At 45.7% G+C, this 27,232-nt stretch overlaps 2 protein-coding genes across 4 annotated transcripts; both read left to right on the top strand.

Moving 5' to 3' along the window:
* Nucleotides 1-74: 74 nt before the first annotated feature.
* LOC128347561 (zinc finger and SCAN domain-containing protein 31-like) lies at nucleotides 75-11,969 on the top strand. The gene is made up of 5 exons (XM_053302520.1): nucleotides 75-2,384; nucleotides 2,695-2,821; nucleotides 3,103-3,185; nucleotides 3,405-3,531; nucleotides 11,844-11,969. The coding sequence occupies exons 1-4, from the start codon at nucleotides 2,028-2,030 to the stop codon at nucleotides 3,453-3,455; spliced, it is 618 nt and encodes a 205-aa protein (XP_053158495.1). The 5' UTR covers nucleotides 75-2,027; the 3' UTR covers nucleotides 3,456-3,531; nucleotides 11,844-11,969.
* LOC128347508 (zinc finger and SCAN domain-containing protein 31-like) lies at nucleotides 9,590-27,171 on the top strand. Of its 3 annotated transcripts, XR_008317582.1 has the most exons (7): nucleotides 9,590-12,359; nucleotides 13,073-13,351; nucleotides 15,371-15,497; nucleotides 20,201-21,041; nucleotides 25,528-25,625; nucleotides 26,132-26,310; nucleotides 26,894-27,171. XR_008317582.1 is itself a non-coding variant. In XM_053302385.1 (5 exons), the coding sequence occupies exons 1-5, from the start codon at nucleotides 12,000-12,002 to the stop codon at nucleotides 26,904-26,906; spliced, it is 1,665 nt and encodes a 554-aa protein (XP_053158360.1). In that variant the 5' UTR covers nucleotides 9,590-11,999; the 3' UTR covers nucleotides 26,907-27,171. The 3 variants fall into 3 exon arrangements, 1 of the variants encoding a protein (XP_053158360.1); XR_008317581.1 differs by lacking the exon at nucleotides 26,132-26,310 and having other exon boundaries at nucleotides 13,028-13,351; XM_053302385.1 differs by lacking the exons at nucleotides 25,528-25,625; nucleotides 26,132-26,310 and having other exon boundaries at nucleotides 13,028-13,351.
* Nucleotides 27,172-27,232: the final 61 nt, after the last annotated feature.

Here is a 27,232-nt window from a genome sequence, read left to right as displayed (position 1 = left end):
AGGGTCACACAATGCAGCAACTCTCCTCTGCCAAAAGTCTTTCCTTTAGCATCCCTCCACAACAGCTGCTGCTCCTTCACCATCTTCCATCACGAAATACCCCAGCCAGATCTGCTCACCTTCCTTTGACCCTCCCTCAGGGTCCAGTGTTCCCTGTAAAAGGGATTCACAGATGTTGTTGACTACAACTCCCAGAATCCTCAGGCAAAGGCCACTGCAGCTGGGATTGCTGGGAGCTGTAGTCAACATCTGGGAATCCCTCTTACAGGGAACACTGTCAGGGTCCACTGTCTCTCTGCTTAAGGCACTCCAAAGCTATACGTGTAAAGCAGCTTGAAACTGGTTGCAGTCTCTCCAAATTCAAGGTGCCCCCACGTCTTGCAGAGAGTGCGGGGGAAGCTTGGGATGGCTTTGAAAGAAGCGCAGATCAGCTGCACAGGCTGCCTTCGATGCGGGGCGGGGTGCGGGATTTCTATTTCTCTTCTCACCCTTCAGTTTCCCCTCCAATTCAGGTTCTGGCGTTTACTCTTCCCCTGGTGGGGTCTTCAACCCACCCACTGCTCATATGTCCCCCCCCCGCCCCCGCTGAGACTCCCATCCAAACAAAAAATGCATGCAAGACTCACCAGATCACAAAAGCCACTGTCCTCTGGAGTGGGACCGGAAGAGCATCTCACCAGGGACAATCGCGGTTTCATACTTTTGCCTCTCTAGCATTCACATCTCTCAGACTTTAACCCTGAGATGCCAGCACGGTAGTATGCCAAAGGGGAGGCTCACTTCTCTGCCGAAGAGACAGAGAAAAGGAAAGAAGAGAGGAGCTGGACTCATTGGAGCAAGTGAGTTCTGCTTTTTACATAGATTTCAAACACACAGCGGCCCACCAGATGCCCCTGAGGAGCCCATAGGCAAGAGGTGGGCATGCCCTCTCTCCTGCTGTTGCTCCCCTGCAACTGGTATTCAGAGGCATCCTGCCTCTTAGCCTGGAGGTGACCTATAGCCATCAGGACTAGTAGCCATTGATGGATCTGTCATGAATTTGTCTAAGACCCTTTTAAAGCCATCACCACATCTCATGGCAGCAAATTTCATAGATTAATTATGTGCTGTGTGAAAAAGTGCTTTCTTTTGTTGGTCCTACATTTTCTGGCAATCAGTTTCATGGGATGACCCCCGGTTCTGGTGTTGTGTGAGAAGGACAAAATTTTCTATCTCCACACCATGCATAATTTTATAGATCTCTATCATGTCTCCCTTTAGTCGTCTTTCCCCCCTAAACTTAAATCCCCAGATGTCATTGTTTTGCCTTATAAGGAAGATGCTCTGGGCCCCTTGTTATCTTGGTTGCCCTCTTCTGCACCTTTTCCAGTTTTACAATGTCCTTCTAAAGATATAATGACCAGAACTGTATGCAGTACTCCAAATGTGGCTGCACCATAGATTTGTATAAGGGCATTATAGTATTGGCAGTTTTATTTTCAATCCACTTCCTAGTTATTCTGAGTGTGGAATTTGCCTTTTTCACAGCTGCCATACACTGAGATGACACTTTAGGAACATAAGCACCTTCCTTATACTGAGTCAGACCACTGGTCCATCTAGCTCAGTATTGTCTACATAGACTGGCAGCAGCTTTTCCAAGTTTGCAGACAGAAGTCTCTCTCAGCCCTATCTGGGGATGCCAGGGAGGGAACTTGGAATCTTCTGCTCTTCCTAGAGCAGCCCCATCCCTTAAGAGGAATATCTTACAGTGCTCACATGTAGTCTCCCATTCAAATGTAAATCAGGGCAGACCCTGCTTAGCAAAGGGGATAATTCATACTTGCTACAACAAGACCAGCTCTCCTCCCTTCATTTGTAAAATTCAAAGTGTTGCCTTTGCAGAATTCAGTGGGCCCAACACCTGCAGCAGTTCCCTGCTTAAAGGAAAATTCTAGTGGAACAAAAACTTTAACGTTGAAGGATTTTTTTGGAGCACAAAATCAGAGACAGAAGTGGAAGACTCAGCAGGCATAGAGACATTCATCATGGGGAGCACTGAGGAATGCTGGGAAAGGACTGTGAAGAAGATCCTGGATGAGGACACACTCAGTTCAGGTGTACACTACCAGCACTTCAGGCATTTCTGCTACCAGGAGGCTGAGGGCCCCCGAGAAACTTGCAACCAACACTGCAGTCTTTGCCGTCAGTGGCTCAAACCAGAGCAGCACACAAAAAAACAGATCCTGAATCTGGTGATCTTGGAGCAGTTCTTGATCATCTTGCCTTCTGAAATAAGGAGATGGGTGAGAGAATGTGGAGCAAAGACCAGTTCTCAGGTGGTGGTCCTGGCAGAAGGTTTCCTCTTGAGTCAAGCAGAGAACAAGAAGCAGCAAAAGCAACAGGTGAGAGAATTTCATTCTGTTAACATTAAGATAGTTCTATTAATGTAATATCCCACTTTCTAAAGCTCAAGCCATTGCATAACAATGACTAAAAACAAACTTCCACAACAAATAAGTAAAATTCATTAATGGTGGACGTGAATTATTAAAATAGAGAGTAATGTAAGCATAGATGAATACTCTACAGTTGCCCAGATTGCTCTCAAAGTCCTTATAGGTCAATATTTCAAATCCCTCCTTCCTCCACTCAGTGCAGTTCCTTTTACAATCCATGGTCTTAATTCCCTGCCTGGGATGTTTTTTGTTTCAGATACATGGTGGGTTAGCAGAAGTGACTCCTGTTTTCTTTAAGGCAGAGAAGGCTCTGTCAAACATCAGGCAGAGATTGCTATCCAGGGTGATCTCTCAGGAGGGTGATGGAGATCCCACCTTGCTGGGTAAGAATTAATGCATCACATTTCTGCTTGGTCTCCTTTCCTCTGTTGGGGCGCTTCTGTGTTCCCCAAGTCTGTTTGAGACTTTCATCCGCAGTCTGTCCCCCATGAACTCCTGTTTATATTTAACATGTTAAATTTATATGTACAAATCAGGACCTTGAATCCTGCCCAGCAGTCATTTGGACAGAAGTGATTTTTACTTTCTTTCCTCCAACATGAAACAGATATTTAAAATGTATGAAAATGCTAAATCTTCCTCTGATCACCTTTCTCTCCCATAGGTTGTGGAATAATACAGGCAACAGATACAAGGTCATCTCCCCTGGGTGGTGGTGAAGCAATAGCTTCTATGCAACCAGAGGAGGTAGGAGAGGGCGGGGAGTAGGTGGGATGACTTTTTCTGAGCCTGAAATAGTCTGTCTCTTCCCCTTTGCTTCTGTCAAAGCTGCCCACCAGGAAGGCTGTCTGTATGAATTCTTCCAGAGAACCCTTAGCTGCTTCACCTTAATTATCCCCAGAGATTTGCTTACAAGGGGAAGAACTGTTTTTCCATCTGTTAGTAAAAACTGTTTTCTTCTTTCAGGGTCTCGTGTCCTTTGAAGAGGTGGCCGTGCATTTCACAGAAGAGGAATGAGGTCTGCTGGATCCAAACCAAAGAGCCCTGCATGGAGAAGTCATGGAGGAAGTTCGTTGGAATGTTGTCTCTTTGGGTAAGGCTCTAGGCATGTGCACAGAACCGGGGGTGGGGGGGGCAGCTGGGGGGGAATACCTTTAAGGGCAGGGAAGGTTGCTTTTATCCCTCCCGCCGCTTTCCCCTGCCAGCACTACACTTCAAAAGGGTCCAGCGGGGCAGCAGCATACCTCCCCGTTGGACCAGAAGTGACAGGAAGTACCCAATGTATCAAAGTATCACCACATTAGAATGTAATTTATCTTTTTGTGCCTTGTTTTCCTAGACTGCAGTCAAAATGAGTGTTTACTACCTTACATTGGGTTTTAGGATAAATAGTTACAGTTTTAAGACCAATGCAAATGCACAAAATGAATTCATTAACTGGTACTTTTAACAAAACTTTTAACAAAACAAAACTTTTAACAAAACAAAGCGCATGGTTTGTGCACATCCCTATAAGGCTCCCTTTTTATCTAGAAATTGCACTGTTTCTTAATCACTATCTGGCAACCCCTTAGTAAGTTCTTCTGGCAGCATTTGTGGGATCACTTCACAGGGTAGTGAATATTTACCTGGCAGTTTTCTGTCGGAACTTGGCTATTAGGAGCTTCCTCCTGGATTGTCTTTTGAGGATGTGAAATGTTCTACTAGATTCTTCTCCAAGGCTGGCTTTCCCGGTCGCACTTCAAGTCAAGCTGCCAGTGGGCCTCTATGTTTGAGAATAGTACTTTGAAGATGAGCAGGAAGGAAAGGTGGCCTATAGCAGAACCATGCCTTGCAGAGAAACTCTTGTATTGAGAATGGTGCCTGTAATGCACTCCCTTGAAGGTCTGATTGCCATTCTTTTGACAAGCTAATACATAAACTCTGAAATGTCAACTATAAAAAGAAAAGAAAGGATGGGGGCGGGGGGAGGAATTCTGAGGGAAATCTCAGTCCTGTCTGAGGACTTATTCACCACACAAAGTTGCTGTTGAGCTCCAGGGTCTCCTGCACAGGACTTCCAAATGCTGCTCCCAAGACCTTTCAACTGCATAGGTTGGAGATTAAGCTTGGAAAGTTCTGCATGCAACACATGCAGGGCTCTCAACAACAGTAGTGGGGGTTATTCTATTTACTGATATACACTTAAAGATCTACTGAAATGAAGATCTCGGGACGAAGACCTACCTCTTGTTCCGAAGTTCTTTTTATCATTTGCAATAGTAGTAATGTGGGCTATTGCCTGCTTTCAGGCTTCACTGCCCTCTGCAATTCAAACTAGGAGGCTTTTCAGATGGGGAGATATATAGGAGGAGGAAGTATGATACATGTAAACCAGAGTCACTACGGGCTGTCCACTCAGAGAGAATACAGAATATTCAGCATATTCTGAGGGGGGTGGGGTTGTTTTCTAGGAGTGCCCCAGCTTAGTTCTGGGATTTTATTTGGGCACCTGGGCCTCCCTTCCTTTATTATTATTTTTAGTCAATTTTGTGGAGTATTTGTACCAATACATCTTTGCACAAGGCAGCAAAACCAGTTCACTTGCTCAACGTCTATCTATCTAGTTCGTAGACTGCCTGATGTACAGGTGAAACTCGGAAAATTAGAATATCGTGCAAAAGTCCATTAATTTCAGTAATGCAAATTAAAAGGTGAAACTGATATATGAGGCAGACGCATTACATGCAAAGCGAGTTAAGTCAAGCCTTAATTTGTTATAATTGTGATGATCATGGCGTACAGCTCATGAAAACCCCAAATCCACAATCTCAGAAAATCAGAATATTACATGGAACCAAGAAGACAAGGATTGAAGAATAGAACAATATCGGACCTCTGAAAAGTATAAGCATGCATATGTATTCAGTACTTGGTTTGGGCCCCTTTTGCAGCAATTACTGCCTCAGTGCGGCGTGGCATGGATGCTATCAGCCTGTGGCACTGATGAGGTGTTATGGAAGACCAGGATGCTTCATTAGCGGCCTTCAGCTCTTCTGCATTGTTTGGTCTCATGTCTCTCATCCTTCTCTTGGCAATGCCCCATAGATTCTCTATGGGGTCAGGTCAGGCGAGTTTGCTGGCCAATCAAGCACAGTACACTGTATACTTTTCAGAGGTCCAATATTGTTCTATTCTTCAATCCTTGTCTTCTTGGTTCCATGTAATATTCTAATTTTCTGGGATTGTGGATTTGGGGTTTTCATGAGCTGTACGCCATGATCATCACAATTATAACAAATTAAGGCTTGACTTAACTCGCTTTGCATGTAATGCGTCTGTCTCATATATCAGTTTCACCTTTTAATTTGCATTACTGAAATTAATGGACTTTTGCATGATATTCTAATTTTCCGAGTTTCACCTGTATGTATCTCCAGTGCATTGTTTAAAAACACAATATACAGGTGAAACTCGGAAAATTAGAATATCGTGCAAAAGTCCATTAATTTCAGTAATGCAAATTTGCATTACTGAAATTAATGGACTTTTGCACGATATTCTAATTTTCCGAGTTTCACCTGTAAAAACAATCAAAACAATTCTAAAATGTTTTAAATAAAAATCCTGAGAAAAGAGGTGAGTTTTAAAGATCTTTTAAAAGGCAGCCAGAGCTGGAAAGGCTTATTTCGACAGAGAGATCATTCCACAGCCTGGCCATTTCACCTTCAACAGCCATAACAGCTCTGCAGGCATGCCCCTTATTTCTGAATACAGTTCCAGTCACCTAGCTAGCTTGCTAGATGGAAAGGTGCGCTTAAAAAATCTGCCAGGTGAAAGCAGGGAAAATGTGGGTGTAAAATAGCCCTCAGGTGAAGGTCAGAAATGGCGGGCATAGAGTTGCTGCCATAGCACCCTCCTTATACCATGTAAAGCTACAGGGACTAGAAAAGCACATAAAGCAGTGCAGCCTTCCCACACATGCAGCCCCTTTCCCATGTCATTAGAGTGTGGAAAGTTTCAGTAAGAATGCATATCTCAGCACACATCTAATAGTTCACAAAGGAGCGAGGTCATTTAAATGTTTGGAGCCTGGAAGCAGCTTCCAGCAGGTCTTGTATAACATCAAAGAATTCACACAGGAGAGAAACCATTTCAATGTTTGGAGTGTGGGAAGAGCTTCAAGCAGCAACCACACCTTAGTGCACATCTGAGAACTCATAGGAAAGAAACCATATAAATGTTTGGAGTGTGGGAAGGTTGTCTTTTGTTATTCAAGCTTTCTTTCCCAACAACCAAGCCATGCAGGGGAAAACCATATAAACGATTTGAGTGTGGAAGGAGCTTCAGTTCAGTAATTCAAGATCCTTTGGGATCTTCCCATCATTATCTGTTTAACCACTGCATTGCACTGGTTGAAGGGGAACGTGGATTCTGCTCTGCAATTTGGAGGAGAAAGGTATATAAACCTGCAGATTTCTACAGCCAATCAGTTTTCTCATTGTATAACAGCTTGGGGTCAGGGGAATCGTTCTGACTCATTCCTACAATGGGTCAGAAATAGATGAGAGGAGAAATGCAGAGGAGATTGGTTGGCTCACCTCCACTGCAGGTAATGTCCAGTGTATCAATGGAATTGTATCATATGTATGGCAGCTACAGAAAAATGTATGAGTTGATCACAGATCAGTTTGTTCAATTAAGGGTGGGGGGAAAACCTTTGATTCTTTGTGGTCTCTGTCATTCACACTGATGGGCTCTCACACCTGCTTAGGAGCCCCATTGGGAAGCTTCTAAAGCTCTTATCCTCTGCTACAATTGGCAGTAGCTCCGCCCCCCCCGGTTCGTTATCCGCCAAAGGATCTATAGCTCCGATTGAGGTGCCTCCTCTTTTGCTCTAAACCCCACCCCCAACCTTTGATATTTTTCTTTCTATCACTCTTATATATTTTATTCTAACTTCTCTTTTTGGTTTAGTGCCTCTCTTCTTACTTTTGTGTTTTGCTTTTAATAGTAATAACCTTTATTTGTTAGCCGCCCCATAACAAATTGTTCTCTGGGTAGCTCACAATGGAGAATATGATGGACATTTGCGTTGCCTGTTGTGCCTGGGGGAATCGCACTGGGTAGATTCCTGCCCTCATTTCCTGAAATTCACAAAACAGGCCAGAAAGAATAGGGCACCTCTCCCACAAATAATATCCATGTATCTTATGTATTGCAGCTACAGAAAAATGTATGAGTTGATCACAAATCAGATTGTTCAATTAAAGGGGGGGAAAACAGTTTAGTTTATTGGGATAGTTGTGGGTATGGCAGCTCCAACTGAGCTGCAGAACACAATTCAGTGGCCCATGATATTCATGCCATGAGGACATGAGAGTTAATGTCCAGTCTGAGATGACTAGCCTAAAAAACCATAGCCATGGAAACAAGAGTTGGCTAAGTTCTCCGTGCTCCAATTCATTACCTATGTAGGTTGGCAGCAACAGCAGCAATCATTCTTTATACATAATCAGAAGATTAAGGATTCAGTTTCACCAATTGTGCTGATTGTAGTTGCTGCCGCTGGCAGAGGATTGAGAAGAAAGGTGGGGTGGGGGGTAGGTTGGCTTATAGGGATAGTTGTGGGTGTGGCAGCTCCAACTGAGCTCCCCAAAATGAGGAGATTCAGTGATCCATGATGTTCATGCCATGAGGACATGAGAGCTGATGTCTAGTCTGAGATACTGGCCCTGTCCACCCACAGCACAGTATCTCTCCCGTGATCTTATGTTTCTTTTTAGATTTTGAACCTTTTGGGGACAGGGATTCATCTTATTTATTATTTATATATATAAACTGCTTTGGAAACTTGTTGAAAAGCAGTATAAAATATTTATAGTAGATACTGTACTAGCCTACAAAATCATAACCATGGAAACAAGTTTGGCTAGGTTCTCCACTCTCCAATCCACAAACTGCATAAACTGGTGGCAACAGCTGCAAACATTCCTTGTACCTGTTAGGATCAGAAGAGTCTGATTAAAAGGTGCACATTTACTAATTGTGTTGATTGTTGCCTGCTGAGGTAACAGTACTCACCATATGCTCAGAAGCATGTTTCCAAATTCTTAAGCATGGCTGTAGCAATAATCCTCAGCTTTATTTTTGTTTCAGAGCAATACAGAGGTATGGAACTCTTGCTGAAGATTTACCAAGCAGAACAAAAGATAGCTCCTCTATGCTTTCATACCAGATGCCTAGTCTGTTTGTCACAGTCTCAGTGAGAGAGGGACACCTAAAAGAATCTTTCTAAATTTCAAAAAAGACGACAAGCATAATTCTGTTCATGCATCAGCATATGCATCCCAATGAAGAGATGTTCCGTTGGGATGAATAGGAACATAGGAAGCTGCCTTCTACTAAGTCAGACCATTGATCCACCTAGTTCAGTAATGTACACAGACTGGCAGCAGCTTCTCCAACCTTGCAGGCATGAATAAGAACAGCCCTGCTGGATCAGGCCCAAGGCCCATCTAGTCCAGCATCCTGTTTCGCACAGTGGCCCACCAGATACCGCCGGAAGCCACAGGCAGGAGTTCTGGGATAAATGTATCTCTGGGATACATTTCAAAATGTATCCTAGAGATGCCACGGAGGGAACTTGGAACCTTCTGCTCTTCCCAGAGCAGAGCACCCCCCCCCCCAAATACCTTGCAGTGCTCACATGTAGTCTCCCATTCAAATGCTTAGCAAAAGCAACAATGCTTAGCAAAGGCGACAATTCATGCTTGCTGTAACAAGACCAGCTCGCCAGAAAAACACCACTATTTAGGGTGCCCTACATCCCGCCCCCTTCTGACAGCGCTGTCCTTAGAGATCCCTGGCAGGGACCCTGTGATCAAACAAGGAACTGCCTCCAAGTGACTTATCGCCGACTACAGGCTTACACGGCTTGTCCATGCTCACAATTCACTCCCATGAAACAGCGTCCTCCCAAGGAGAAGCTGATCCTAAAGACAACGCCTCCCTTATTCGTATCTCGTTCTCGCCCCACACGGGAGAGAGAGACGCGAATCCTAGAGAGGAGAAAATAGGAAACGGGGCTTGTGATTGGTGATTCTCTTCTTGCCCCGCCCCCTTGCCTGGGCAAGGGGCTTCCGCGAGCGGGTGAGTCTGAGACTGCCCTTTGGCGTGGAGGGTGGGACGGGAGGCGAGGGAGCAGGCTAGGCGACCTGGGGGAAGCGCAGAGCCTGGAAGCAAAAGGGCCTGAAAGGTGCGGGGAGAAAAGCAAAAGCAAGCCGCCCCCCGGCATCCTTTTGTGCAAGTGATGCAGCCGCGATTCCTCCGAAGCCAACGCGAGCTTCTGTCCGTCGCTCTGCAAAAACCTTGGAGGCCCCTTGGATGGGGCGGGGGGATTAAAGCCAGCTTGAGGCTGATGTACTTGCATAACTCTGGGGTGCCCTGAGGGGAGGGAGAGAGGCAGTGGATCGGACTGGGAGCTTGGCATGAAGGAAGATTGGGCGTGGGGTGGGGATAGCCCTTGTGGGGCAGGGGAGCTGCTAAGTACTTGAGCGCACAGCCTTGACTTGACGGTACTTTGATAACCTGCTTCGTGTTCCCTAAAGAAATGCAGCACTCTCTCTTCCACTTCGTGAAGCCATTTATCACCACGGCATCCTTTTTATACCTGGTGTGGCAGAGTGCAGCTAGCGACTTTTTAGGCTTGAGTCCCTTGCCCACAGAGCTTGCTTTATTTTCAGACTTCAATCCCCTTTGCGATCACTCCTTGCAGTGGCATTTCCACCTTGTGAAACGGGGAGCAACGGGGAGTGGCCTTACTGTGCATTTGTGTTCCAACACTCTTTCTGGCTTTTTGTTTGGTCACCGTGGCAGCTTTGTTGCCACACAATTTTAAGTCACCCACTTCTGGGTTGATGCCTGACCTCTACCTCCTCCCTTGAGCACAGCAGCTGTGGTATTGCTGGGCTTGAAGCTGAGGGCCCGCAGGGCCGGATTAAGTTAGTAAATTATTTACTTGCATAGTAAAGTAATTCACTGAGTCATGAACGAACGAATGAATGAATAAAACAAAAACAAATATTCTTATTCAAATTGATCCCCAGAGTAAATCTTGCTCTGATATTAACAGCAGATGGTTTTAACTTGGATCAGCTTTTTAAAAAACTACTATTTTAATGTGCAAACAGTGGATAAGACTATTAGCGCCTTTCAGGGTACCAGGGGTGGGGTAGTGGGACATGGGCATCACCATCTCATCCAGCATCGTAAGGAAAGCGAGCATGACAAGAAATTTCCAAGAAATGGACAGGCTATTTCCTTTGGGCTGCTCCAGGCCCCGGCTTTTCACTGTTTGGAGCACTACCTGGGCAGCAAGGTGAACTTTCCCTTCAACAGGAATGAAGCTTTGAGGGCTGGGTGACCAGTGAGCACTAAGACTGCAACGGCTCTTTTCCTGCCTAGGGTGGATTGCAGAAGCAGAGAGGAGGAGGAGAGATCTCCAGACATGAGAGGAAGTTATAGGAAAAAGAGAAAAGCTTGCAAGCATTTAGTGCGGGGCCCTCGAAAATATGGGGCCTGTAGCAAATGCTACTTTTGCTGCTAGGTTAATCCAGCTCTGGGCCCTCTGAGCTGACTAAGCCAGTCACCAGCTAGCTGTTTCCCCCTCCCCTTTGTGCATGTACAGAAAGGGAAGGGACCAAGAATAAAAAAGGAAATGGGGAGAAAGTGATGGGGTCTGGCTCTCTTTTCCTTTACGTGTGCGTAAGCAGTAATGGGAAAAGCCTCTTGAATTGCATTTTTTAAATTTCAGAACAAAGCATGCCCTCTCACCACTTCTTGGTACTTAGTCCGAATAAGGATGGATTGTGGGAAACAGGATGCTGGGCTAGATAGGCCTTGGGCCTGATCCAGCAGGACTGTTCTTATGTTTTGCCAGGGACATGGGGTGGACAGCAGGCAGGCAAGAGATTTTGGGCACCCAGCCAATATTTTGTGGCATGTGGCTCTTGTGCCCCAGGAATCAAGAAAAGACTGTTGGAAAGAGTGTCTGCACTGTGCAACCCTCAACCAGACGGGAGATCTGTGACTTCCAAGAAAACCTCCCTGCAGTCTAGTTGCTCTTTTAATGTTTGCCTCCTTCCCTTGACGGCAGGATTGCAAGCCTTTGGTGCTTTTGCCACTGAAGTTGGGGGTGATGAGTCAGAGTTAGTGTAATATCAGGTGCTGTTAGACTACAATGTCCATCAGCCCCAACCACAGTGACCAATAGTCAGGGATGATGGGAGTTGTAGTCCCACATCTGCAGGAGGGTCAAAGTTGTTCAGCCCGGATATAGGGGAAAGTCTCTGTCAGCAGTGGGAATCATTTCTCTTCCTTTGTAAAATATCTCCCTGATTTGACCCTATTATACTTCACTCGCAGTGTTGGCTTTGCAGAATTTAGTGGACCCAACAGTTGTTACAGTTCCTGTTGAAAGGAAGAGTTGTACAAGAGGAACTTCAGCCTTGTTGGAGAGACTCCCTTTGGAGCACAGAAGTGGAGACAGGCATACATGACCTGGCTGGTCCAGGTACCATCATGGCAGGAAGCAGAGAGGAATTCTGGGAAGGCACTATGCAGAAGACTCTGGATCAGGAAATGCTCAATTCAGAAATACAGCGCCAGCACTTTAGGCAGTTCTGCTACCAGGAGGCTAAGGGTCCTCGAGAGGTCTGCACCCACTTGCACAAACTTTGCCATCAGTGGCTGAAGCCTGAAAAACTCACCAAAAACCAGATCCTGGACCTGGTAATCCTGGAGCAGTTCCTGACATTCCTGCCTCTGGAGGTGGAGAGCTGGATCAGAGAATGTGGAGCGGAGACCAGTTCGCAGGCAGTGGCCCTGGCAGAAGGTTTCCTCCTGAGCCAGGCAGAGGACGAGAAGCAGAAAGAGCAGCAGGTGAGGTAGTTTCATCCTGGTCGAACAAGTGAGCGCTACTTCTTGATTAATCTAGATTAAAAAATTTGATAACCCACCTTTCTGTAAATGCTCAAGGCATCTCATAACTGTTAAGAGCATACAAGTACAACTGAGTAATATTTGAGGCCAATTACTGAAATAGAAAATAAAAAAAATAATGTGAGCAAAGATGAATTCCCCAAGGCTTCCAGCTTTCCTTCATGGTCCTTGTAGGTGAGAGCTGTACAACGTTGACCATTTTGACAGTGTTTGTCTACAACTCCCATAATCCCTGACTATTGACCATTGTGGCAGAGGATGATGGGAGTTGTAGTCCAAAATAGGTGGGGCCCAAAGTCATGCACTCCTTTCGTAGGTGGATATTTCTCAGTTCTCCTTCCTCCCCCACCCCCCAGGGGCACTGAGAGGGCAGAGGAATGTATGTGGTGAGGGCGCTGGGTTTTGAGCACAATGGGTAATTTAGGGTGGAAGTATTAACTGCTGCCGAGTGCAACAGGGAGCAGGGTTGCCCTGTGGGTGGGGCGCACTGGGAATATGCCCTTTTGCCCTGTGGACAAGTCTGAGCCTGACCCCTCTTCATGTTTGGCTGTCTCATTCCTCTTCCAATACCCCCTCCCTGTTCCTTGTCTGGGATGTTGGTGTTTCAGGTACTGCGGATGTTAGCAGAAGTGACCCCTGATTTCTTTGTACAGCACCAGCCTTTCAAACAGTTCTGCCCCCAGGAGGCCGAGGGGCCCCGCGAGGTCTGCAACCGACTCCACAGTTTTTGCTATCAGTGGCTCAAACCAGAGCAACACACAAAAAACGAGATGCTGGACCTAGTGATTCTGGAGCAGTTCCTGACCATCCTGCCCCCAGACATGGAGAGCTGGGTCAGGGAATGTGGAGCAGAGACCTGTTCGCAGGCAGTGGCTTTGGCAGAAGGTTTCCTCCTGAGCCAGGCAGAGGACGAGAAGCAGGAAGAGCAGCAGGTGAGATGTTTTCATCATGGTAGAATGCTAAACCTGGTCTTGTGGTAGGAGAGCTTGTTTTGTGGTAGCAAGCATGGATTGTCCCCTTTGCTAAGGAGAGTCTGCCTTGGTTTGCATTTGGATGGGAGACTACATGTGAGCACTTACATATATTCTCTAAGGCGTACCCATGGCTAATTTCGTGTGTGGCAGCTCTTGCGAGAGTTGCGAGCAGAAGCACCATAGTAATTGGGCAGTGGGGATTCCATATGCAGATAGGGAGGAGGGGCCTGTGTTCGTTAAGGTCAAGAATGCACTGTTACTGGTCGGAAGATGTTCTTGATTGTCAAAGGTAAAATGTGCCGTCAAGTCAGTGCCGACTCCTGGTGACCAAAGAGCCCTGTGGTTTTCTTTTGGTAGAATATACGGTGGGTTTACCCTTGCCTCCTCCCGCGCAGTATGAGATGATGTATTTCAGCTGTATATCAGCATCTTCCTATATCACTGTTGCCCGATACCAGCGGGGATTCGAACCAGTAACCTCATGCCTGCTAGGCAAGTCATTTCCCCACTGTGCCATTATGTCACAGAGGAGAGGAATCGATATATATAAAAAGATAGTGGGCAGTGGTCTGAGAAGAGAGGGGTCGTGAGGTAGGAAAGAGCCTCTTCAGGAGAAGGAGGCTGCCTTTGTGTGAATTAGATGAGGAAACAAGATGAACAAGATCTGTTAACTCAGGAAGAGAGAGAGAGAGAGAGAGCAAAGAAGGAAAAAAGAAAGGAGGGGAAGAACGAGTGGAGGAGAAACAGAAAAAGAAGGGAGGGGAAGAGAGAAAGAAGGAAGGCCAAGGGACCGGCCCGAGCCTGTCAGCGGCCTGAGGGGAATGAGTGGCTATGGCAGTGGCGGCAGCAAGAAAGGGCCCAGTCAACCACTGCTGCTATTTGGGGCTACCGAGGCCATTGGCGGAGGGAGGGAGGCAGGCAAGGGACGGGCCTGGGCTGGTCAGCGGCCTGAGGGGAACGAGTGGCTATGGCGGTGGCGGCAGCAAGGAAGGGCCCATTCAACCGCTGCTGCTATTTGGGGCTACCGAGGCCATTGGCGGAGGCAGGCAGGCAGGCAGGCAGGCAGGCAGGCAGGCAAGGGACGGGCCTGGGCTGGTCAGCGGCCTGAGGGGAACGAGCGGCTATGGCGGTGGCAGCAGCGAGGAAGGGCCCAGTCAACTGCTGCTGCTGCTCCTGTGGAGAGGAACAGGAGCGGGGCTTGGGTTGAGGGTGGGGAGGTCTCTGGGGATAGGAGGCTGCAGCCTGGCCAATAGGCACCAGCAACGCTGCAGCCTCAACCAAGAGGGGTGAGGGGGATGGAGTAAAGGGATGGAGGAGTGACCAAGAGGGGTGAGGGGGATGGAAGCAATGGGAGGAAGGAGGAGGAGCAGGAGTGCTGCTCAGGTGAAAGTAGCTATGGTAGGGGGTCAGGGGAGCGATCAAGTACTAGCGCACAGATGCTTTGTGTGGGTTAAGCTACTTTAAGATATTCTTCTTAGGCATATCTCTTAGGTGAAGTGTACAAGGTTGTCTCCCTTGTGTGGTGGTGAAGAAACAGCTTCTATGCAGCCTGACCAGGTAGGGGAGGAATCAGCAAGAATGGAAAGAGGGCAGCATAGCTGCCTTTTTCTGAATCTGAAATAAACTATCTCTTCCCCTTTGCGTCTATCAAAGCCGCCCATTAGAAAGAGAGTGACAGCATGAATCCTTCCTGAGAACCCTTAGCTGCTTTACCGTAGATATTCTTAAGAGAGAGAGGTCATGCACACAATCAAAAATTGTGTTCTACCCCGGTTTGAGAGTTGTGTGTGCTCTCAGTTTTTGTTTGTATGGAAGCAAGGTAGGAGGAAAAGCTCCCCAGGTTTTCCTCCTACCTTGCTTCCACACAACTGAAAATCGGGACAGCACACAGCTCCCAAACCTAGGTAGAACACAGTTTTTGATTGTGTGAATGAACTCTTTTGTTATCCCTAAGTTGAAGATATTTTATTCTTTCAGGATCCCCTTTCCTTTGAGGAAGTGACTGGGCATTCCACCCAAAAGGATTGGGCTCTACTGGATGCAGACCAAAGAACCCTGCACAGAGAAGTCAAAGAGGAGACTTGTCAGAATGTGGCCTCCCTGGGTAAGGCTCCCTCTTTATCCAGAAGTTGCTGCTGCTTCTTTCTTTCTCATTATGCAGCATCCCCTCTTGGTCAGTTCTTTTGGCAGGATTGTGAGGGTCTCCGCTGGGTGGGGAAATATTTACCCAGCAGCCCTTCCACGGAACCACATACAATAATTAGTCTTGTATACTGGGGTTTCCTTCTTTCCTTATACAGGTGAAACTCGGAAAATTAGAATATTGTGCAAAAGTCCATTAATTTCAGTAATGCAAATTAAAAGGTGAAACTGATATATGAGACAGACGCATTACATGCAAAGCGAGATAAGTCAAGCCTTAATTTGTTATAATTGTGATGATCATGGCGTACAGCTCATGAAAACCCCAAATCCACAATCCCAGAAAATTAGAATATTACATGGAACCAAGAAGACAAGGATTGTAGAATAGAACAATATCGGACCTCTGAAAAGTATAAGCATGCATATGTATTCAGTACTTGGTTTGGGCCCCTTTTGCAGCAATTACTGCCTCAATGCGGTGTGGCATGGATGCTATCAGCCTGTGGCACTGATGAGGTGTTATGGAAGACCAGGATGCTTCAATAGCGGCCTTCAGCTCTTCTGCATTGTTTGGTCTCGTGTCTCTCATCCTTCTCTTGGCAATGCCCCATAGATTCTCTATGGGGTCAGGTCAGGCGAGTTTGCTGGCCAATCAAGCACAGTACACTGTATACTTTTCAGAGGTCCGATATTGTTCTATTCTACAATCCTTGTCTTCTTGGTTCCATGTAATATTCTAATTTTCTGGGATTGTGGATTTGGGGTTTTCATGAGCTGTACGCCATGATCATCACAATTATAACAAATTAAGGCTTGACTTATCTCGCTTTGCATGTAATGCGTCTGTCTCATATATCAGTTTCACCTTTTAATTTGCATTACTGAAATTAATGGACTTTTGCACAATATTCTAATTTTCCGAGTTTCACATGTATTTAAATATTTATAATATTTACCCAGCAGCCCTTCCACGGAACCACAATACAGTATTAGTCTTGTATACTGGGGTTTCCTTCTTTCCTTTCAAGGATGTAGAATATTCTAAGAAAGTGCTCCCGTCCCTGTGCCTGAGCCCTGCTAGACTCGTTTCCAAGACTGGCTTTCCCAGTCACACTTAAAGCCAAACTGGGGAAGCAGCAGCAGCATTATTCTGGCACATGATTGATGCTTCCTGGTTCAAGCACTACACCATCACCCACCAGCTGTTTGGCGGCTTCCAGATCATGATTCCCAGAGTGTGCCCTATGTTTGAGAATAGTTCTTTGCAGCTGATTGGCTGAAAATGAGCTGGAAAGAATGGCTGCATGAGAACCAATGCTCCTCAGAAAGAGCTTTGGTTTTGAGAATGGTTCAGGATGGTCATGGGTGGAGGCTGCGATGAGCTCCTTTGGAGGTCTGATTGGCATCCTTTTGACAAGCTAGTACCAAGTCTGGAAGATCTATTATAATGGGGAAACAATTGGAGTCCCAGATTCTGGAGAAAATATCTATAATCTCTGAGGGTTTCTTCACCATGCAACAATATGAAGCTGCCATTGAGCTTTTAGCTGGACCCTGTCTGCACTGCCTGGTCAGAGTCTCTCCAGAGTCTCTCCATTTGCGTGGTCAGCATGCGTGGTCAGCATGCTGACCACGCGGAGGCCATGTGTGTGCAGAGGCGTAACTAGGGAAAATAGCGCCTAGGGCAAGCACTGAAATTGCGCCCCTGTCCAAACAGGAATGATGGGACTTGTAGTCAACAATATTTGGAAATCCTTGTTAAAAGGAACACTGTACCATCTGGACATGGTTGTTGGTCAAAACCTGAAAACATGAGCCATCTCTGTAAAAGACTTAGAACAACAGTCAGGAGTTATGCGAGGATTCCAAGTGTCATTTTCTCTGTCTCATCTCATTTCATTCTTTTTAAAAAAAACATGACTTTGTCCTAGAGGATCACCTGCACAAACAGCCACTAGCAAAATAGGGGAAGAAGAAGGTGGTGGTGGTGGGGTCTATAAATCAAGTGAATGATTCCTGCCAGCTTTTGTCTTATGATGACTGTTGGCTCATGATGGGGTATATGTGCATTCACCACACCAGTGCTTGCTTTGACACCAAGAGGGAGGAGGATACATTAGTTTGCCACACTAGACAGAGGCATTTGTAACAGGAACAGTCAGCCAAGTTCTGCCAGGGCCAAAACCAGCCCCTGCCAGACTAAGAAATCATTGTAATTTGCCCCTTCCTGTCACAAGCAGTGTGCTGTTCTTTTATTATTGACTCTAACTCTCAAATATCCCAGTCATGGATGGAAAATTCAGGGTCAATGTACAAGAGACACATTTTCTACATGGAGGTTTCTTCTGTGCATGTGTTGTGCAGAAACCCATGTGTAGTGACCGCCAGGGGCATAGCAAGGTTGGAATGGGCCAAGATGAGATTTTAAAATGGGCCCCCAGCCCCTCAAAGTCCAGGGCCTCCACACATCCCAGGCCCCCAAGGATTTAAATCTGATATTTCAAAATAAGTATGCTGCCTGGAAATACATTTCACTGAATACACACATGCACACTTCACAGTATATAGTGATATGCATTGAGTACTATATATTTGTGCTACTTTTAATGCCTAGAACACACTAGCAATGCTAATTATTAAAATGGCCCCCTCGCTGCAGATTAGCAAAGGAGACTTTCAACCATGCAGGGTGAGCCTATGTTTGTTTTCTCAGAATTCTGAACAAATTCAGTGAAGTTTGATTCCAAGAGGTTTTTCACATGGGGCTTTTAAAGCGCTTTAACACACATCTCCTCTGGAATGGAGGTGCTGCATTCACATGTTGTCCAGATTTACCCTGAAGTCCCTGCAAGTTATTGGAGAGCAGTTCACACACAAGAAAAATAAAATAAAAGCACAACACATGCTTCACAGTTCTCACTCAGACCTTCTGGGTTGCAAAACAACTTGAACATAAGTGCATTTATAAATGAATGAAAGAATGAATGAATAAATAAATATTTGTTCCAGAAGTTTTTGTAATTTTATGACATGAAACAAGCCACTTATAGGCCTTAGATTGTTTTTGTTTTTAAAGCCAGCACATTTTTCAGTCTGTTTTAAATTAAATATTCAGAGACTTCTCAGTCTCGCCCCACCCCCCATATCAAAGCCCTATGCAAAGCAGATCCTTATATTGGGGGGAGGGGGGGTAACCACAAAAAGGAATTCACAGCCTACCTTGCAAAAGCTGTGCTGGATGGTCTGGTCTGCTGCAGGGAGCTCTGCCAGCCTCCTTCCTGGCTTGCTGGGGCCTGCTGAGTTCAGGCTGAGGGGCCCTGGGGCTTGGCAGGTGGGCAATGGGGTGGGGGTGGCAGGAACTGGTGTGGTGCCCGCACCTCAGTGGTGCCTAGGGCACGTGCCCTGCCTGCCCCCCCAGTTCTGCCTATATGTGTGCCAGTGCTGCAAAGGGGCAGCTGGGAGACTCCCCACTGGCATGTGGGCACAGCTGGGGGAGCACTGGTGGCGAGTGGAGGAGCTCTTCTCCACTTTAAAGGGGCTGTGTAAGCCCTCGGTTTTAAAGTGATGTACCTGTAATTTGGACAGCCAAATTGAGTTTCGGCACATGCCTATCTCCTGCAGAGGAGTTCTGAACCCTGGTACTAAGATCCAAGAGCTGGAGTTGTGGTAGCAAGCATGACTTGTCCCCATAGCTTAGCAGGGTCTGCCCTGGCTGCATATGAATGGGAGACTTGATGTGTGAGCACTGCAAGATATTCCCCTCAGGGGATGAAGCTGCTCTGGGAAGAGCAGAAGGTTCCAAGCTCCCTCCTTGGCTTCTCCAAGATAGGGCTGAGAGAGACTCCTGCCTGTAACCTTGGAGAAGCTGCTGCCAGTCTGTGAAGACAATACTGAGCTAGATGGACCAATGGTCTGACTCAGTAGATGGCAGCTTCCTATGGTCCTAGTGGATAGACATGGTTTGTTTTTCCAACCAACATGCTGGGGGGAATTATTTCTGATGGGCATTCTATAGAACTGGTCTTTGGGTAGCAAGCATGAATTGTCCCTTTTGCTAAGCAGGGTCCAGCCTGGTTTGCATTTGGATATTCCCCTTAGTTAATGGAGCTGTTCTGGGAAGAGCACTTGCATGCAGAAAGTTCCAAGTTCCCTCCCTGGCATCTCCAAGACAGGGCTGAGAGAGACTCCTGCCTGCAACCTTGGAGATGCGGCTGCCAGTCTGTGTAGACAATACTGAGCTAGATGGACCAATGGTCTGACTCAGTATATGGCAGCTTCCTATGTACATGTGTTGGAAATTAAGCCTGGAAAGTTCTGCATGCTGCTTTTTTGTGCTTTGTCTGACTTATCTCCCTCATTTCCTGCCATTCCTTCAAAGGGTTCTGTGTAGTGACGGAGCAGTCACCTGTTCAATTTCGCATCTGATTGGGGAGCAAAACCCAGGTTTCCATTGTACCTCACTGTATTATGTGTACATATCACTGTACACTGCACCAGGCTTCATTTGTTGCCAGTCACTATCTGCTATTTGGAATGTGTCACGATCTACTGCTTATTCTGAAGTCATTTGCAATAGCAGTTACTTGGGCTGATTGCCTGATTTAAGGCTCCATTTCTCCCTGCAGTTCATACTAGGTTTCTTTACTCTCTCCATTCCAACAGGTGATGGATGGAAGAGAAAGAATGAGGGAGTGTTGGCGGAAAGAGTGGGATGTACAGAAGGTGAAGAGCAAAGAAAGGAAATAGAAGTAAAGCAGGAGAGGAGAAATGAAATCTCTGCTCTTCGTGCTGGTGACTATGAAGAAACCCCAAGCCAAGACAGAATAGTCTTCAGAAATGAAACAAGGAAGCAACTCTCATGTGAAAAAATATTTGGGGATAAATCAAAAGTTAAACGTCAGTATAAAACCAAGAATGGAGATAAGCCATTTAAGTGCTTGGAGTGTGGAAAGGGCTTCACTCAGCGTTCAGCTCTTAAGACACATCAAAGAATTCACACAGGAGAGAAACCATATAAATGTTTAGACTGTGGAAAGACTTTTAGTCAGAGATCAAATCTTATACAACATGAAAGAATGCACACAGGAGAGAAGCCATATAAATGCTTGGACTGTGGAATGAGCTTTTTCCAGAGCTCAAATCTTACTCGACATCGAAGAGTTCATACAGGGGAGAAACCTTTTAAATGCTTAGAGTGTGGAAAGAATTTCAACCAGAAGAAACACCTCAGTGTGCATCAAAGAATTCACACAGGAGAGAAACCCTATAAATGTTTGGAGTGCGGAAAGCATTTCCGGGAGAGCGGACAGCTTAATGTACATCTAGTAATTCACACAGGAGAGAAACCATTTAAATGCTTAGAATGTGGAAAGAGCTTTAATCAGCGCGCAAATCTTAGCCAACATCAAAGAATTCACACAGGAGTGAAACCATATAAATGTCTGGCGTGTGGAAAGACCTTCACTCAGAGCTCACATCTTACAAAACATGAAGCTTCACACAGGTGAGAGAGATCATACACATGACTGGTGTGTGGAAAAAGCTTCTGTCTGAGCTCAAAGCTTGCCCTACTTCTAAGAATGCACATAGGAGAGACACCATTCCAATGTTCGGAGGGTGGAAAGAGCTTCAGTTATTTAATTTTATTTAGCATATTTTTGTACTGCCCGTCATAAGTCCCAGAGTGGTTTACATCCAATGATAATTCAGATTATAAATCTGTCCTCATCAAGACTACTTATCAAAGAATCCTCACATTAGAGAAACCATTTAAATGTCTGGAGGTTGGAAAGAGAACATAAGAACAGCCCTTCTGGATCAGGCACAAGGCCCATCTAGTCCAGCATCCTGTTTCACACAGTGGCTTCAGTTGGAGCTCAAATCTTCTGCAACATGATATAATTCAGACAGACGAGGGAGGATATTTGCTGTTAACTGCCATGAAATTCACTGAGTGGTGTTAATATAAAAGCAGTCCATAGATATATCTGGAGTGTGAAAAGATTGTTTCTCAGTATTCGAATCTTCCTTCCCAACAAACAAGCCATGCAGGGGAAATACAGTATAAATGCTTTGAGTGTGGAAGAAGCTTCAGTTCAATTATTTAAAAAGCTTTGGTGTAAGATAATAATAATTAATAAACAACTTTGTTAGCAAATGAGGCAAATAGGTAGCCTTTTGGGGACACGGTGTGCCTTGTTGAGATGCAAGAGGCAGAAATTCATTGGGGGCATTTCTAGCAACTGATTGGGGAAGATTCACCTCTTGAATTTTGCTTGGATGCATCTCTTCCCAGCTCAGTCTCCATCTGAAGAATGAAGGCAAAGTGTGGGTGCATGGAGCCTCATTTGTAAAGTCAGCATCATAGATAGATAGATAGATAGATAGTACAGGTTAAGATGGGCACTCTAACTTGCAACTTCTATACTTTAAGACACGATCTTAAAGCAACTCTAATCTTTAAACTGAAGGGTTTTTTTGTTACTGGGCCTTTGGAGTCGGGTTGTGCCAGGCTTTTTTTGCAGCTGTGTGTCTGGGCTCTCTTGAGGGAGATGATGTGGTGGGTGCGTCTGGCTGTTCTGAGGCTGCTATTACTGTAATGGTGGGGAAAAGAAGTTCTGGCATTAGCAGAGCAGCTGGCCGTTAGAGGAGAAGGGAAATCAGTAATTTAGTAACTGTTTCCACTTCCAACTGCTCTGTCATCTCTCAGGCCTCGGGGAGCAGCTCCAACCATCCACAGAGTCTGGCCTTGCTCCTCTGCAATGCCAGGTCAGTTCAGAATAAGACCAGAATTGTCCACGATTTGATCGTGGATGAAGGAGTTGGGGGAGGCGAGTGGTCCAGTGTGGGCTTGGCTTCTCCCACCAGGCTACTCGGTCATGGAGCAGGCTAGGGGAAGTGGGCGAGGGGGTGGAGTGGCTGTTGTTCCTAAGAATACCACCTCCCTTACCAGGGCCCCTGTGAAACAGTTGACTTACATTGAGTGCATAGTCCTGAGGCTGGGGATAGATTGGGGATTCTTTTGGTGTACCGTCCACTACACTGCCCAACTCATCCAGCTGCCCAGTCATCCAGCTCCAAGGTAGTGATGAAGCTTTAACTAACCATTCCATGCTCCCCACCCCCCATGTGTGTGTTAATAATGTGGTCCTTAACAGCCATAATTTCCTGGCATTTTGGACTGAAAGCCCTTCATTCAACATGTTAAACTGAAGAGTTATTTGTTAACTGAATAATTAATTGGCTGAGATATGGTCTCAAGTTCTGAAGTTTGATTGATAGTGGTGTTCAGGGGAGCAGATCCCCTCCCAGCATTTGAAGAGTGCTCCCCCCTCTCTTTTTACTGAACTCCCCCCAACCAAACCTAATAACCCATATCCTCAATTTCCAAAAGATATTTTTGCCCTCCCGCCAAAGACCATCTTTCCTTTCTCTCCCCCATTTAACTCAGGAGTGAGGCCCTGAAGCTTTCATCTGCCTGGTGATGTTGGCTTTGTGCATAGCATGAGAAACCCTGTATGGAATTCTGAGACGAGGGTATCAGTTAGGAATTGTCTGTTGGTGGGAGAGAGAAGCGGGTGGTGGGGATGAAAGGGGAAGATTAAGACTCGAAGCATACAAGAAAAAGGAATCCACATGATAAACAGTAGTAATGTCCAATGTGTACAGTTAGGTTTATATTGTTAGTGTAACAAGATCAGTTGCCATAAAACTGGATAGATTAACTTATTTATTTATCTATTTATCTAAAGTATTTATATACCGTCCAAAACATGCATCTCTCATATGGCTGAAATTTATTTTTGTTGGTAAAATTTGTTCAGATATTTAGACGATTTCATCATACCTGTTTGAAGAATGATTTGTTTTCTCTCCCTTATAGAGCAAGGGGAGGAGCAACTGGCTCTATCCATTCCCAGCACAGCATCCCTCCAGTGGCTGCTGCTGGTGTCTGTCTTGTGTTTCTTTTTAGATTGTGAGCCCTTTGGTGACAGGGATCCATCTTTATTTATTTTTATTTATCTATGTAAACCTCTTTGGGAACTTTTGTTGAAAAGCGATATATAAATATCTGTCGTCATCGTTGTCATCTTGGGCACCTCTCACACCTCAGATCCACCTACCCAAAAAGATGGCATAAAGGAATTGTGTGGGAGTCCCCCCCCCAACCACAAGGTGTCTTGTCTGACTTTGATGCAGCTCAGGCTGCATGCTCACAGGTGATGCTAAAAGAAAACCAGGAGCTGGCCGTGACTAAATGAAGAGGAATTGTGTATGGAAGGGCCAGGGAAGTACCCTTCTTGGACAACTACAAGGGCAAAGAGACAGAAACAGTCAGAAGAGCTGATGACCTGCTTTGCCACATGGTTGCCAAAGAACCACTCATAGGGCACAAGGGGGTGGGTTGTATCTGTAATGCTAAGGAGCCAGCCCTCCAATACCAATGAAAGCTCCTCCTATTAGCACCCCCATGCTCCCCAGAACATCATGGCCAGGCCAAGGGAGCAGGTGCAAAGTGGCCCAGAGCCAGAGAAATACCCATTAGTAACTCAGGGTCTCTCTTTTTAAAAAAAACACCACTGAAATTCTGTAACAAGTCCTGAAGTTCTATCAGAGCTGAGGCCGGGTTTCAGGCATTATCATGTATGTCCACCCAAATAGCACACAGTGGCTTCTAGTATTTGTTTCCATACGGCTTTTCTAAAGTAATTTTTCACAAAGGGGTTTACAGTATTAGACATGAAATACAGTACATATAAAAGAAAAAAGATAATACACAAGAGGAGAGGAGAGCTGGTCTTGTGGTAGCCAGCATGAATTGTCCCCTTTGTTAAGCAAGGTCTGCCCTGGTTTGTATTTGAATGGGAGACTACATGTGTGAGCACTGTAAGATATTCCCTTTAGGGGATTTCCCTTTAGGGGTTGTGGCAGCTCTGGGAAGAGCAGCTGGAGAAGGTTTCAAATTCCCTCCCTGGCATCTCCAAAGGACTTCTGCCTATAACCTTAGAGAAGCTACTGCCAGTCTGTGTAGATGATACTGAGCTAGATGGACCAATATGGCGGCTTCCTATGTTCCTAAAACAACATAATAAACAGTAGTATATAAGCTGGTAGTTGCACATGAGTTGCAAAACCAGCCAAAAGATTAATTAAAACCCAGCCAGAAGTAAAATAATGTCTTTCAGCCATTCTAATATCCCTTAACTCCAGTGATGACTACTTACTGTTAACTGGATGGTACACATAGGGTGCTAAGTACTGTACAGTCTGCTTACAGTTACTCTGTTCCTCCAAAAAAGTAGTCCTAGACTGAAACTTCTTGCCAACTGCATTTGATGCCCCATGAAAGATTTGGCAGCCAAAAGGTCTAGCTAATTAGTTGCTCATCTTCTTTACAAGTTACTCTGCTTGGCTCCTTTGTATCAGACTGTAATAGGGAGCCTATCAGCTCATTGTAAGTTTACTACTTCTACTACTACGAATATTTATGTACCATTTCTCAACAAAAGTTCTCAATGCAGTTTCCATAGAAAAAGAAATAAGATGGTAAAGGTAAAGTTGCATCGTCAAGTTGGTGTTGACTCCTGCGGACCACAGAGCCATGTGGTTTTCTTTGCAGAATACAGGAGGGGTTTACCATTGCCATCTCCCACACAGTGTGAGATAATGCCTTTCAGCATCTTCCTATATCGCTGCTGCCTGATATACGTGTTTCCCATAGTCTGGGAAATGTACCAGCGGGGATTTAAACTGGCAACCTCTTGCTCCTTAGGCAAGTTATTTCCCTGCTGGTACCCTGTCCCAAAGGGGCTCACAATCTTATAAGACAGACACAAGCAACAGACACTGAAGGGATGCTGTACTGGGTTGGATAGGACCAGTTGAACTTCCACTGCTAGACATAAGAGAACCACTGCTTTAAAAAGTGCCCCTTGTGTAGTTAGCAGAGGACTAACTGTTCCTTCCTCCATCACTTTCCATCCTCCCAGCACCACAATCTTGTCTGTGTTCTCCACCATTTGTATCAAGTGAGTGATCACCAGCGCTACCCAGACCTGGGAACTCATGACTGACCTCTGGATCTACAGTAAGAAACAATGGGCAATGTTAGACTAGTAGGAATTGAAAGAACCAGCATTATCCTCACTCCTATAAGTCCTGTTCAGACTTAGACTCACTCAGACACCTTCTTCTATTATCAGATGTTATAGAATAGTATAAAAGAGAGCTGAAATTGGCCTGTTTAGGTTACACCCCTCCCCCCACCTTTCCTGAAGAGATCTCTCTCCAAACATCCAAGGAAAAGGTTTCCTTTACTTGTAAGCTGGTCCATTAAATATAGACTAACACTAGTTATCAAGTTATGCAGCACTATCTGCATAGGCTTAGACAGTCTCTTCATTGTGTCACATATTACCAAAATGAGTCCTAAACTGAAAACACTTGGGATAAGCTTGATGCCCCCCATCCACACACCCACCCCCCGCAATGGACAGCCACATTATCCAGCACATAGAAGGAATTCTTCCCCATTTTTATGGTGATAGGTGCTGTGGCTAAAGCATGGCTGAAGGTCCTTCTCCCATCCCCCAGATCTTGGTATATTATCTGGAGGATATGACTACACTGATATAACCGTGAAAGCTGGTTCTTGTCTGGGTGGTGCACGACGCCAAATAACACACACACGGAAAAGCTTATGGGATGTTTACTGCTAGCAAGTAAGGCTTTTGGGGCACACCCAAATCGAGAGCAAAGACCCCCAGTTACAGGTAAGTATTTATACACAGAGGGTAGCTTAGTCATCTACCATGGTGTAACAAAAGGCTTAGAAGGAATGCAAAGCTTATCATCGGTGCAGATCCACCTTTGTTTACATCAGAACGAAACAATTGGCCATCCCTTAACTTGTATCAGTTTCCCAACATCTGCCGTCTATTGTTCCTTGCCACTTCCCTTATCTTCCTAGAAGTGTCAGCGAGTTATATGGGCCCCTTGTCTATGTTTCTCTTCGCGGAAGAGTAAGATACCAACAGCTGCAGCAGATTTAATCCTTAAGAGTTAAAGGCTACCTCCCTGGGCAGAGAGGGCTGGGGGAATTAACCCCTTAGTTTCCAGTGTGGAAGAGGCATAGAGAGTTATGGGACTTCATATTAAGATGGCTGTGCTGTGGTTCCCTAGGCCTTAGTTTTAGGTTAGACTGCCCTCCCAACGTGGATGGTTTGCATGGGTATAGCAACACATTTCCAGAAATTTCATAGAATAAAGCTGAACGCTGTTTTGTGTTTTTGCCCCACCTGCAGATTCTCTGCCATAAACTGCCCTCTCTCTCAAAGTGGCTTTTCTTTTTTAAAGGGTTGGACTCTGACAGACAGTAGTGGTTGCACTCAGTCAGCGGACAGTTAGCCTCCCTTCTCATTATGAGAGAAAGGAAGGGCATTTCCAGACGGGGAACTATTCCATTTGAAAATGGAAGGCGTTTGTGCGTATTGAATCTCTGTCCAGAGCAACGTCTCCAGAGAGGCTGATCCTAAAGACAACGCCTCCCTTCTTCGCATCTTCTTCGAGTCCACTCCCACCAGGGGGAGAGAGCCGTGAATCCTAGAGAGGATAAAATAGGAAACGGGGCATGTGATTGGGTGAGTCTCTTCTTGCCCCGCCCCCCTGGTCTGGGAAGTGGGTCCCGCGAGCGGG

Source organism: Hemicordylus capensis, chromosome 2 (genome assembly GCF_027244095.1).
Source record: "Hemicordylus capensis ecotype Gifberg chromosome 2, rHemCap1.1.pri, whole genome shotgun sequence".
Taxonomy (NCBI): domain Eukaryota; kingdom Metazoa; phylum Chordata; class Lepidosauria; order Squamata; family Cordylidae; genus Hemicordylus; species Hemicordylus capensis.
This window is presented reverse-complemented; position numbering and strand designations above follow the sequence as displayed.

Bases quoted from the DNA above. Each gene is read 5' to 3' on its own strand.
- LOC128347508 (XM_053302385.1), top strand. From the start codon at position 12,000: ATGGCAGGAAGCAGAGAGGAATTCTGGGAAGGCACTATGCAGAAGACT. The intron at 12,360-13,027 runs GTGAGGTAGTTT...TTGGTGTTTCAG, and splicing joins AGAAGCAGAAAGAGCAGCAG to GTACTGCGGATGTTAGCAGA. The intron at 15,498-20,200 runs GTAAGGCTCCCT...CCATTCCAACAG, and splicing joins TCAGAATGTGGCCTCCCTGG to GTGATGGATGGAAGAGAAAG.
- LOC128347561 (XM_053302520.1), top strand. From the start codon at position 2,028: ATGGGGAGCACTGAGGAATGCTGGGAAAGGACTGTGAAGAAGATCCTG. The intron at 2,385-2,694 runs GTGAGAGAATTT...TTTTTGTTTCAG, and splicing joins AGAAGCAGCAAAAGCAACAG to ATACATGGTGGGTTAGCAGA. The intron at 3,186-3,404 runs GTAGGAGAGGGC...TTCTTCTTTCAG, and splicing joins CTTCTATGCAACCAGAGGAG to GGTCTCGTGTCCTTTGAAGA.